At 42.8% G+C, this 12843-nt stretch overlaps 1 protein-coding gene across 1 annotated transcript in view; it reads left to right on the top strand.

Annotated features, from left to right (window-relative positions):
- The first annotated feature begins 2424 nt into the window (after positions 1-2424).
- LOC110532382 (hepatocyte growth factor receptor) overlaps positions 2425-12843 on the top strand; it is a 74483-nt gene continuing 64064 nt past the window's right edge. The window contains exons 1-2 of the mRNA XM_036979352.2: positions 2425-3154; positions 7492-8731. Of these exons, the coding sequence (XP_036835247.2) occupies positions 7493-8731 (1239 nt within the window). The 5' untranslated portion in view covers positions 2425-3154; position 7492. The remainder of the gene's footprint in view (positions 3155-7491; positions 8732-12843) is intronic.

Genomic DNA, 12843 nt, shown 5'->3' with positions numbered 1-12843 from the left:
TTTATGAGAATTGTACTTAAATTTCCCCCCGCATACTTGTCTAGAGGTCGAGCATTTTAAGCAGCTAGCCTGGCTATCCGTGGAAAATATAGTCAGTCATATTAATTCAACTTAGTCTGGTCCATAGAATTATCACGGACTCAGCCCCCAGGTACCGATCCAACCATTTTTCATTTGTTTAAGATGTCCACCAGCGTAATACCACAGCAAGAGACTCTAACATTCACTGTTTTAAATATGAGTCTATCTGGTAAGAACAGATTTTTACAGTACCTGTCAAAAGCTTGGACACACCTAGTCATTGCAGGGTTTTTCTTTATTTTTAATATTTTCTACATTGTAGAATAATAGTGAATACATCAACACTATGAAACAACACATATGGAATCATGTAGTAAGTAAAAAAGTGTTAAACAAACTCAAATATATTTTAAATTTGAGATTCCTCAAAGTAGCCACCCTTTGCCTTGACGACAGCGTTGCACACTCTTGGCGTTCTCTCAACCAGCTTCATGAGGTAGTCACCTGGAATGCATTTCAATTAACAGTTGTGCCTTGTTAAAAGTTCATTTGTGGAATTTCTTTCCTTCTTAATGCGTTTGAGGCAGTCAGTTGTGTTGTGACAAGGTAGGGGTGGTATACAGAAGATAGTCCTATTTGGTAAAAGTCCATATTATGGCAAGAACAGCTCAAACAAGCAAAGAGAAACAACTGTCCATCATTACTTTAAGACATGAAGGGCAGTCAATACGGAACATATCAATTACTTTTTTCTTCAAGTGCAGTTGCAAAAACCATCAAGCGCTATGATGAAACTGACTCTAATGAGGACCGCCACAGGAAAGAAAGACCCAGAGTTACCTCTGCTGCAGAGGATAAGTTCATTAGACTTAACTGCACGTCAGATATTTCACAGAGTTCAAGAAACAGACACATCTCAACATCAACGTTCAGAGGAGACTGTGTGAATCAGCCCTTCATGGTTGAATTGCTGCAAAGAAACCACTACTAAAGGACACAAATAAGAAGGGGAGACTTGCTTGGGACAAGAAACACGAGCAATGGACAAATTTGAGATTTTAAGTTCCAACCACCTTGTCTTAGTGAGAGGCAGAGTAGTTGAACGGATGATCTCTGCACGTGTGGTTCCCAACGTGAAGCATGGAGAAGAAGGTGTGATGGTGTGGGGGTGCTTAGAATTCAAGGCACACTTAACCAGCATGGCTACCACAGCATTTTAAAGTGATATGCCATCCCATCTGGTTTGCGCTTAGTGGGACTATCATTTGTTTTTCAACAGGACAATGACCCAAAACCCACCTCCAGGCTGTTGAAGGGCTATTTGACCAAGGAGAGTGATGGAGTGCTGCATCAGATGACCTGGCCTCCACAATCACCCAACCTCAACCCAGTTGAGATGGTTTGGGATGAGTTGGACCACAGAGTGAAGAAAAACAGCCAACAAGTGCTCAGCATACGTGGGAACTCCATCAAGACTGTTGGAAAAGCATTCCTCATGAAGCTGGTTGCGAGAATGCTAAGAGTGTGCAAAACTGTCGTCAAGGCAAAGGGTGGCTATTTGAAGAATCTCAAATATAAAATATATTTGTTTAAAACTTTTTTGGTTACTACATGATTCCATTTCTGTTATTTCATAGTTTTGATGTCTTCACTATTATTCTACCATGCAGAAAATAGTAAAAATAAAGAAAAAACGTTGAATGAGTAGGTGTGTCCAAACTTTTGACTGGTACTGTGTATCCCGGAGCTGTTGAGTGGAACAAACAACCACAGCAATTCAAAGCCATACCAGCCGTAACCACTTTAGAAAAGAATGGCAAAAGCTGGCTAATGTGTGAATAGTATAACCTTTTTTTGTCTGTGTCTCTGTAATGTGTCTGTATGTATGTAATGTGTCTGTATGTCTGTATGTATGTAATGTGTCTGTATCTATGTAATGTGTCTGTATCTATGCAATGTGTCTGTATCTATGTAATGTGTCTGTAAAAAAAAAGAAATGGAGACCACAATGGAAATCAGTCCCCAATTTTATTGTGCCATCCCAGTCACTTCCAAACATCTTTGTACTGTGTGTATATATACTGAACAAAAATATAAACACAACATGTAAAGTGTTGGTCCCATGTTTAATGAGCCGAGATTTAAGATCCCAAGAAATGTTCCATACACACAGAAGCTTATTTCTCTCAAATGTTGTGCACACATTTCTTTACATCCCTGTTAGTGAGCATTTCTCCTTTGCCAAAATAATTAATCCACCTGACAGGTGTAGCATATCAAGGAGCCGATTAAACAGCATGATCATTACACAGGTGCACCTTGTGCTGAGGACAATAAAAGGCCACTCTAAAATGTGCAGTTTTGTCACACAACACAATGCTACAGATGTCTCAAGTTTTGAACGAGTGTGCAATTGGCATGCTGACTGCAGGAATGTCCACCAGAGCTGTTGCCAGAACTTGCCTCTTTATTGATAGCTAAGGGAGCATTTTTAACTTGACAACCAATAATTAAGAATAGAGTGAGTCAGTGGTCTTTCTTGGGTAAAGTCAGGTGGAATGTTGGATAGTTTTTCTAGTGAGAAGGAAAGGTGCTTCTATAACGAGTTATAGGATATTTTATTTACTTGTTATGGCACATATAATTATTAATTAACATACAATGTGGGAACTAAGCTAAAGACTGAACAATACTGAGAAAAGTTAGCGTTGCTATCGATGAAACCTGTAAACTCACCTGAGTGTAATCGCGCGCCTTCCAACCACCCGCAGTACAGTAGTCGAGAGGAGGAGCGCTGCGCGCTAAAGCGGACAAAAATACGCAGGGGGTTAGAATGCCTGTGTGTGTGACCTACACATCTACATTATATCCTGAGTCACACAGGTCCGCAGCTTGTGAATCGGAGTCAGAAAGAGTCGAACTTTGTCTGAGAAACGGGAAAACGGTTGTGATCGTTGTGAAAAGAAAGGGAAAACGTCTGATAGAGTATTCAAAGTCAAACATCTTCTGCGCATCAATTTGTTCTTTAGCCGTCAAAACGTTGATGCATGCGTGAGGAATCCTGAGTTTTGTGGGCTACTATGATTTGAAAGAAGAAACCAAAACATAACTGAGATAGTTGCCTAACTGACAGGTAAGTTCTATTTTTGCCTTTCTATTGTTCATGTTTGCTTTACTTTGAATGACTTTGTAGCCTGTGACTCATCCACGAAACACTCGTCATTGCTTTATAGGTCGTTTTCAATACAACGTCCCAATGAGGTGTAGAGCGTTCGATTTACCTTCTTTGGGGCAAGACCCACAGCTCCGCTAATACCATTGCCGTTTACAAAGGATTGATAAATAAATGTTATACTATTTGGTTTAAATATCATCACCTCTTGAAGAGCACAGGCAGACCTACAAATGTCAGATTATTCCATGCAAAAACAAAACAATTGCGCACAATGGCCATTACTGAATTCTTTCAATGATTAAAAAAATAAGATTGTCCAAATAGCCTAAGTTTTGCAATACATGCATTATAATATGCTCAGAATTTATAACCTACACTAACCAAAATCTCCAGAAATAGTCTTACAGAAATGTCCGCGTGTTCCCTCACAGAGCAATTTCTCCCATGAGTCATTTCCCTCTCTTTAAATCACAATATATCCTCAAATATTCTGTTTCTCAAAGCTGTATTTACTTAGGATAAGTCATTGTTCCTTGCAATAACACCTCTTATAGGGAATGAATTGTTTCGGGAGTGGAGCAGGTGCGTGGTAGAATGTGGAGTCGAGAAAATGTGTTTTTGTTCCTCACTCTTACTCATAATTTTAAGTAAAAAAAAACGAACTAGTCACTTGACCAGTATGCACACCTGCCACTTTGGCTCCCATCCATCCTTGAAAATAGTATAGTAGTCAGAACTCTGGACTGGTGATGGTCCATGTTAATTGCTTAATTTACCACTTTCCACTGATTTATTTCGATGTTAACTTGCACGACTTTTGGCAGACCCTATAAAACAACATATTTCACTGCACCTATCTCTGGTGTATGTGACAATAAAACATTCTTATTGTTTCGTTTTTTACAATCTTGTAATGATTCTATGTTTTAGGGCAGTTAATATCCTAAAGAAATCCCAGAGGGTTAATCAATAACTTGTTTGCAGTAATTAAGTACATACTGTATCATTCATTATATAATAGAAATCGTCATTTCCATAGCACATTACATGATGGCTGGGGAATCAACCATTTTATATGATAATGAGTTGGATCAATTGTCTGAAAATATCAATAACAGAACTTCCTATACCAGTTCCATTTATTGATTTTTCTGAGAATCGACAATATAAGCTAAAAAAAAAGAACTGGGGGGTTCTGTTGGGCTTTCTCTCCTGCAGTTTTTGTTGTCTTGTTAAAAATGTGCTGAACCACCAACTCAGATCGCCCTGATATGGATCGTACTTGCAAATGATCTGATGACTATCATGCATGGGGTCGAAAATCTCTCTATTTCTCTCTCTCTATTTATCTCTCTCTCTCGCTCTCTCTCTCTCTCTCTCTCCCACACTCCCCCTTTCTCTGACACTCTGACAGACCCTAAAAGCATTCCCCAGTGGATTGCCATTTAAGTGGCCTCCACCAACTATTTATCATTTTGTACAGAGCACCACTCAAAGTCCCCCTGCATTGTTTTAATTGAGTTCTATCTCCCGCTACCTTGGAGACATTTTCTAAACTTAGCGCCGTGGTTGGTTGCATCGCCCTGCAGAGAGGGAGGGCTGCTGTGTCCATGACTCCACCATGATTCACCATGTTGGGTCGCACTGTGGATGGAATTTGGAACCACAGAAGTGGTGCTCAATGGTGTTTGGTGGTGCTCGGTCAACACAGCGGCACGCTACTTCCAATAGCCTACGACTTTATTGTCCCTCAGTCAGCACATCAGCAACAGTTCTCCAGTCCCTCATGAGTGTCAGCGATTGGCTTGTTCACAATATTAACGAGTCATAGTAGAAGTGCTGATGTGTTTGATATTGAAGTAGGGCTCTATTAATGCTCCCATATCGGCTTTCAGCAACAGTGATATTACTGAGGTGATGCTGTGGTGGAGTGAGTAAACCATGGCTTTTAACCCCAAAACACAGATTCATATGTGTGCCGAGCTGACAAGCAAATTGTCCCTCTCTCTTGTGTTTCTAATGGTCTCTATTTTTAGCAAGAGAATGCTCCTTTTTCTCCATATACAGTTGAAGTCAGAAGTTGACATACACCTTTGCCAAACACATTTAAACTCAGTTTTTCACAATTCCTGACATTTAATCCTAGTAAAAAATCCCTGTCTTGGGTCAGTTAGGATGACCACTTTATTTTAATAATATGAAATGTCAGAATAATAGTACTGAGAATTATTTATTTCAGCTTGTCTCGACTTCCGCCGAAGTCGGCCCCTCTCCTTGTCCGGGCGGTGTTCGGCGGTTGACGTTGCCGGCTTTCTAGTCACCACCAATCCATGTTTCATTTTTGTTTTGTTTTGTCTGTATTACACACACCTGGTTTCAATTCCCATATTATGTTCCTTATTTAACCCTCTGGCATACCTTTCTGTTCTCTCCGTGATTGTTGGTGTCTTAGTGGTTGTTGAAGGTGTTAGTTTGACTGTGCCTTGTTGGAATATTGACTGTTTGTTTTATTGAGTAAACTCAGTTGTTTTGCTCTAAGCTGTGTCCTGCGCCTGACTCCGCTACATCTCTGCACCCAATCGCTGACACAGCTTTTATTTCTTTCATCACATTCCCAGTGGGTCAGAAGTTTACATACACTCAATTATTATTTGGTAGCATTGTCTCTAAATTGTTTAACTTGGGTCAAACTTTTCGGGTAGCCTTCCACAAACTTCCCACAATAAGTTGGGTGAATTTTGACCCATCCCTCCAGACAGAGCTGGTGTAACTGAGTCAGGTTTGTAGGCCTCCTTGCTCGCACACGCTTTTTCAGTTCTGTTCTTCCTATCTTCTATAGGATTGAGGCCAGGGCTTTGTGATGGCCACTCCAATACCTTGACTTTGTTGTCCTTAAACCAGTTTGCCATAACTTTGGAAGTATGCTTGGGGTCATTGTCCATTTGGAAGACCCATTTGCGACCAAGCTTTAACTTCCTGACTGATGTCTTGAGATGTTGCTTCAATATATCCACATAATTTTCCATCCTCGTGATGCCATCTATTTGGTGAAGTGCACCAGTCCCTCCTGCAGCAAAGCACCCCCACAACATGATGCTGCCACCCCCGTGCTTCAAGGTTGGGATGGTGTTCTTCGACTTGCAAGCCGGGCAGTTCTATTTTTGTTTCATCAGACCAGAGAACATTTCTCCAAAAAGTACGATCTTTGTCCCCATGTGCAGTTGCAAACCGTAGTCTGGCTTTTCTATGGCGGTTTTGGAGCAGTGACTTCTTCCTTGTTGAGCGTCCTTTCAGGTTATGTTGATATAGGACTCGTTTTATTGTGTATATAGATACTTTTGTACTTGTTTCCTCCAGCATCTTCACAAGGTCCTTTGCTGTTGTTCTGGGATTGATTTGCACTTTTCACACCACACTTTTCACATCATCTCTAGGAGACAGAACATGTCTCCTTCCTGAGCGGTATGACGGCTGCATGGCCCCATGGTGTTTATACTTGCGTACTATTGTTTGTACAGCTGAACGTGGTACCTTCAGGTGTTTGGAAATTGCTCCCAAGGATGAACCAGACCTGTGGAGGTCTACAATATTTTTTCTGAGGTCTTGGCTGATTTCTTTTGATTTTCCCATGATGTCAAGCAAAGAGGTACTGCCTTTGAAGGTAGGCCTTGAAATACATCCGCAGGTACACCTCCAATTGACTCAAATTATGTAAATTAGCCTATCAGATGCTTGTAAAGCCATGACATAATTTTCTGGAATTTTCCAAGTTGTTTAAAGGCACAGTCAACTTAGTGTATGTAAACTTCTGACCCACTGGGATTGTGATACAGTGAATTATAAGTGAAGTAATCTGTCTGTGAACCATTGTTGGAGAAATTACTTACCATGCACAAAGTAGATGTCCTAACCAACTTGCCAAAACTATAGTTGTGGTTGAAAAATTAGTTTTAATGACTCAAACCTAAGTGTATGTAAACTTCCAACTTCAACTGTAGCTCTGTCTGATCAAGTGAGGGCAATCGAGGAAGACATTTAAAAAATGGATGGTGTTTTCTTTGTGTTAGTGACTGTTCTCAAAATCAAATCAAATCAAATTTTATTTGTCACATACACATGGTTAGCAGATGTTAATGCGAGTGTAACGAAATGCTTGTGCTTCTAGTTCCGACAATGCAGTAATAACCAACGAGTAATCTAACCTAACAATTCCACAACTACTACCTATACACACAAGTGTTCTGAATAAGTAATTCCTCATTTTTAACTCATTTTAAAACTTTTTTTTGGAACAGGATGAAGAATATCTGCTTGTTGGACATCGCTCACATTGTGATCATCCGCTGGGCTCTTTGTTTCTCTGGGTCCGTGGTGATGGGTCAGTGTAATGAGGCAGCTGAGAACTCCAAGCTCAATCTGTCTGTGACCTACGACCTGCCCACCTTTGAGGCCATCTCCGCCATTCAGAACCTGGTAACCTTCGAGGGGACCGTCTACATTGGTGCCGTGAACCGAATCTACGCACTGTCAGAGAACCTGACCAAGCTGTCGGAGTACCAGACCGGGCCCGTGTCTGAAGGCGCTGTCAGAAGGCGGTGTGGTCCTAGTTGTCAGGATGGAGCCTGCGGTAAGACCAACGCTGTGGTGGACAACTATAACATGGCCCTGCTGGTGGAGCGTTATTATGACGATGAGCTGTTCAGCTGCGGCTCAGCGGACGCCGGTGTCTGCCGTCGCCACCTGCTGGAGAGAAAGAAGGTGGACAGGGAGGTACAGTGCATGTATTCACCCAAGACAGATCAAGGAGGACGGCACGGCTGCCCCGACTGCGTGACTAGCCCCCTGGGGTCCCGTGTGCTCAACGTGGAGAGCGGAGGCGTGGTGCGATTCTTCGTAGGAAACTCGGAGATCCCCGGAAGCCCATCCCGGATGATCTCCAGCCCCCAGGCCCAGCAGCCACAACACCACACCATCTCAGTGCGTCAGATGAAAGAAACCCAAGATGGTTTCCGCTTCTTCTCCGACCAGTCCTACATGAATTTGGCCCCGGGCCTCCGCGGCGACCACCACCTCCAGTATGTCTATTCCTTCCAGAGCGGCTACCACGCCTACTTCCTCACCGTGCAGCGCGAGGGCCACAGCTCGCAGGTTTACCACACCCGCATCGTCCGCATGTGCGGCACGGACCCGGAGCTGCGGCGCTACGTAGAGATGCCATTCGAGTGCATCCTGACGGAGAGGAGGAGGCGGCGGCGCTCAGCCAGCATCGAGGTGTTTAATGTCCTCCAGGCAGCCCACGTGGCCAAGGCGGGCCGCGAGCTGAGGCAGGAGATGGGGCTGAAGGAAGGGGAGGACGTGCTGTTCGCCGCCTTTGCCCGGTCCAAGCCAGACTCCCCGGAACCCAGTGCAAACTCGGCCGTTTGCGTCATCTCACTGGCAGACGTCAACAACTTCTTCAAGGACTTCATCCAGAAGTGCCACACCAAGCAGCCGTACCATTTCACCGGCTCCGAGGAGAAGCGCTGCTACAACGGGGTAAGAACTGAACAGCAATGCACTATAACAGTTATGTGTTATAGAATAGACTGCACTGTAGATGTAGTGAGAGTACTCTTCAAGGGTATTACGGTTATTAGGTTATTTTCGGGATTTTAGAGATAGAGAATTAGCTACTGCAGTAAATATGGTATGTAGTTGACGTGAATTAAACATGGGTCTTCTCCATCCATACTTCATCATTGATGGGATCAATCAGCTAAATCATCTGATCAATAGTGACACGAGTTTAACTGCTGACGACCTCTCCGGAGGTCCTGTCAATAGTCCTGTCAATATCTGTAGCAGCACTAAAAATCCTCCCTTGACTTCATCAATACCTGGGTTCAAATACAATTTAAAACAATTGCTTAAGCAAACGCTCAATGTGCAGTATATTTTAAAGATTTCAAGTAGTATTTGATTCCAGGTAGGCCTGACTGAATCATTACCTAACCTGCAGCCATATAACCTATAGGCCTGGTCACCATGTAATGTTAAGCCAGTGTATAACTCGGGTGCACTCCCACAGAATAAGGATGTTAATAGGTTTTAACGATTATGTAGCTACAGTAGAGATACAGAGGGAGGAGAGCAGGGCAGGGGGCTGCAGAGAAGAATGCAGAGGGGACAAATGGAATCACGGAATGCATTTCTGACTCTTAGGGAGCCACGATGAATCTGTGGTAGAATAACAGGGAATCGGCAGCTGCTGGGAGGAAGATGATCCCATCCCTATGCCCGTCAGAGCAGAGGCATCTAATGAGAATCTCTCTCGCTCTCTTTCTCTCTCTCACTCCCTCTTGAAAATTGTTTTGCACGAGGGTAAATTTCCTCTCCATCACAAGGATTGTATCTATTTTTCTGTGATACCCCCAAGTGTCTTGAAATAGGGAATCAGAACTCTGGACTACTGATGGTCAATGTTATCTCTCTGCTTTCCCTCTACATGCCCACCTACATCTGATTCCATCTGTGGGAAAGAGAAAACGGTGTTAGTCTGGATATAGCATTAAGCCAATCAATAACAGTGCACATCAAGCTACTTCTAAAGTTATAGATCTATTCTATTCTACACTGAAACACAACCCCGCCAAGCCGCACTGCTTCTTGACACAATGCACGCTTAACCCGGAAGCCAGCCGCACCAATGTGTCTGTGGAAGCACAGTACACGTGGTGATGGTGTCAGCGTGAATGCGTCCGGCCCGCCACGGGAGTCGCTAGAGCGCGATGAGACAAGGACTTCCTGCCCCCCGGCCTATTGTGGGTCTCCCGGTCTCAGCCGGCTGCGACACAGCCCGGTATCGAACCAGGATCTGTAGTAACGCAGCTAGCGCACTGCGGTGCACAATCTTATCGAAGATAATTTTTCCTTGACTAATTACACTACTTGACAGACAAGAGAGCCACGTCAGATGCCTTGAGGTGCAGGGTTCTCTACACTTATAAAGTGTAATCATGTGTAACACCTTTTAATAATTCCACAGTCAGAACTAAGTAGGCTCCGTTTTTATAGCCTACATCATCTTTCTTGGCAGCTGTTGCGTGTCAGAAACCCCATTATTATTGTTTTGGGTTTAGTGGTGTACAGTCTCTCCTGCTCTTGTTCTCAGTCTCTCTTCCACCGACTCTGAACACTCTCAAACATTCATCACTCAAATCTGCTATTTCAAATATTTTGGTTTTGCGGGATTCTCTGCTTCAGACAATGTCATACAGTTAAATCCATCTAGTCGATTATCAAATGTTGTGTTGATTTGCTGCAGCCAAAAGAGCTTTTAACGATACGCGACAGGTAAACGCTAACAGGGTTTCTCTTTTAACGTATGACTTTAACAGTCATTCAAACATATTCCGTTGTGCCGTTTCGAGTCTAAAACAAAGAGTAATTTAAACTTTAAAGCACCAAATTTTTTTGTTTAATCCCGGGGAAAGGCAGTAAAGAACTAATGAATATGAACGTACAATAACTGACCAACCGTCACCAATGTTTTACCCTGTTTTTGTTTTGAAGCCTGAAGAAGGATCTCCTCCCAGTTGTTGTCTAATGAATGTATGGGTCGTATTCAGTGGCATATGGCAAGTAGGCCCTTTCTCTTATCGCATAGTAAGAGAACAAGATAATCTAGGCCATAAAACAGTAAAAAGTTGTAAACGCGTGAGGCATGCTGTAGCGCACTTTACATCATTTGTTTTATCTTCTGGTCAACTAAACTGACCTGGAATAGGAATTTAAAGGAGGGTTGGAGAAGTGAGCCGATGCAAGAGCATGTTTGATGATGTAAATGGTGGTTGTCAATTCCACCCAGCCTCTTAACTCCTGGCTATGGGCCCATAGGGCTCTGGTCAAAGGTAGTGGACTATGTAGGGCATAGGGTGCCATTTAGGATGTGCCCAAGTAGTGTAGGGAGCCAGATATGATAAATGATACAATGGTGTCTCTGTCTTTTTCATGTGCTATAGGCTAGAGCCAGTCTCTTTTCAGTAGCTGCTCATTGCCTCTCTCACTGCAGGCTTATTGTGGGTCTCATGGGGGCCGTTTGTTTGTTACCAGAAACACAAATCATCTAGAATACTTATGAAAGACTAATAACTTGTCCCGTCAATAGACTTACTGTATACACGCAAAGTTCAAAGAGACTCTTGAAACTATTGATTGGATTAGACAGAAGATTTTGGCTTGACAATGTTATTGGCAACAAAAAGAAACACTACACATTTTGCTGTGTAATGGTAATGGAAGAGAGTGAGAGATGGTTCAGACTTGGAATGTCACCAACAGGCTTTGTGGCCATTATCATAAGTTGAGTCGAGAGAGAGAGAGAGAGAGAGAGAGAGAGAGAGAGAGAGAGAGAGAGAGAGAGAGAGAGAGAGAGAGAGAGAGAGAGAGAGAGAGAGAGAGAGAGAGAGAGAGAGAGAGAGAGAGAGAGAGAGAGAGAGAGAGAGAGAGAGAGAGAGAGAGAGAGAGAGAGAGAGAGAGAGAGAGAGAGAGAGAGAGAGAGAGAGAGAGAGAGAGAGAGAGAGAGAGAGAGAGAGAGAGAGAGAGAGAGAGAGAGAGAGAGAGAGAGAGAGAGAGAGAGAGAGGAGAGAGAGAGAGAGAGAGAGAGAGAGAGAGAGAGAGAGAGAGAGAGAGAGAGAGAGAGAGAGAGAGAGAGAGAGAGAGAGAGAGAGAGAGAGAGAGAGAGAGAGAGAGAGAGAGAGAGAGAGAGAGAGAGAGAGAGAGAGAGAGAGAGAGAGAGAGAGAGAGAGAGAGAGAGAGAGAGAGAGAGAGAGAGAGAGAGAGAGAGAGAGAGAGAGAGAGAGAGAGAGAGAGAGAGAGAGAGAGAGAGAGAGAGAGAGAGAGAGAGAGAGAGAGGAGAGAGAGAGAGAGAGAGAAGAGAGAGAGAGAGAGAGAGAGAGAGAGAGAGAGAGAGAGAGAGAGAGAGAGAGAGAGAGACTAAAAATAACACAACAGCCACATTAAAGTCAAATTATTATTAGAATTTACCATTGATCTGTGAAAACACCACCCGACGCTGATTGCTTTTAAATTGAATCTGAAGCCTGATTGATTTACTATGTAATATAATTCCAATGGAAGAGGCTTTGATTGACAGTCATTGTAATTAGGCAGTACTGTTCAAATGACAGGTTAAAGGTGGCCTTAAGAACAAAACATACATAATAGTATCTGGTTATGAAATGCAACAAGGATATATGTCCTTATATATCCAGCATTGAACACATCACTATATACTTTTAAAAAGTGTCCATTCAACAGTTGAGTAAGATCTACAGTAAGGGGCTTGCTGTTGTTTGAGATACACGCACTGTGTTTCTACACATAGAATTTGGAATTAGAATGCTAGAATGGACACTAACCTTCTTATGATTGCGTAAAGGTCAGCCATTTTGGTCAGGGAGTTGGTCAACCAGTGTTTGCCAGTGCTGTGATAAGATATTGTGTAAAATAATGAATTTGTATGTCTCTTTAGCTAATCCACTCCATGTACTCCATGTCATGTGCCAAAGAGACTGGCCTTTCCTCTTCAAATATGAACATTCTATCATTAACGTGCTTAAGGATAATGGTGGATTTGATCCTTATTCGATCACCCTCACCATTTTTTG

Source organism: Oncorhynchus mykiss, chromosome 1 (genome assembly GCF_057628025.1).
Source record: "Oncorhynchus mykiss isolate SJ-2025 chromosome 1, ASM5762802v1, whole genome shotgun sequence".
Taxonomy (NCBI): Eukaryota; Metazoa; Chordata; class Actinopteri; order Salmoniformes; family Salmonidae; genus Oncorhynchus; species Oncorhynchus mykiss.
This window is presented reverse-complemented; position numbering and strand designations above follow the sequence as displayed.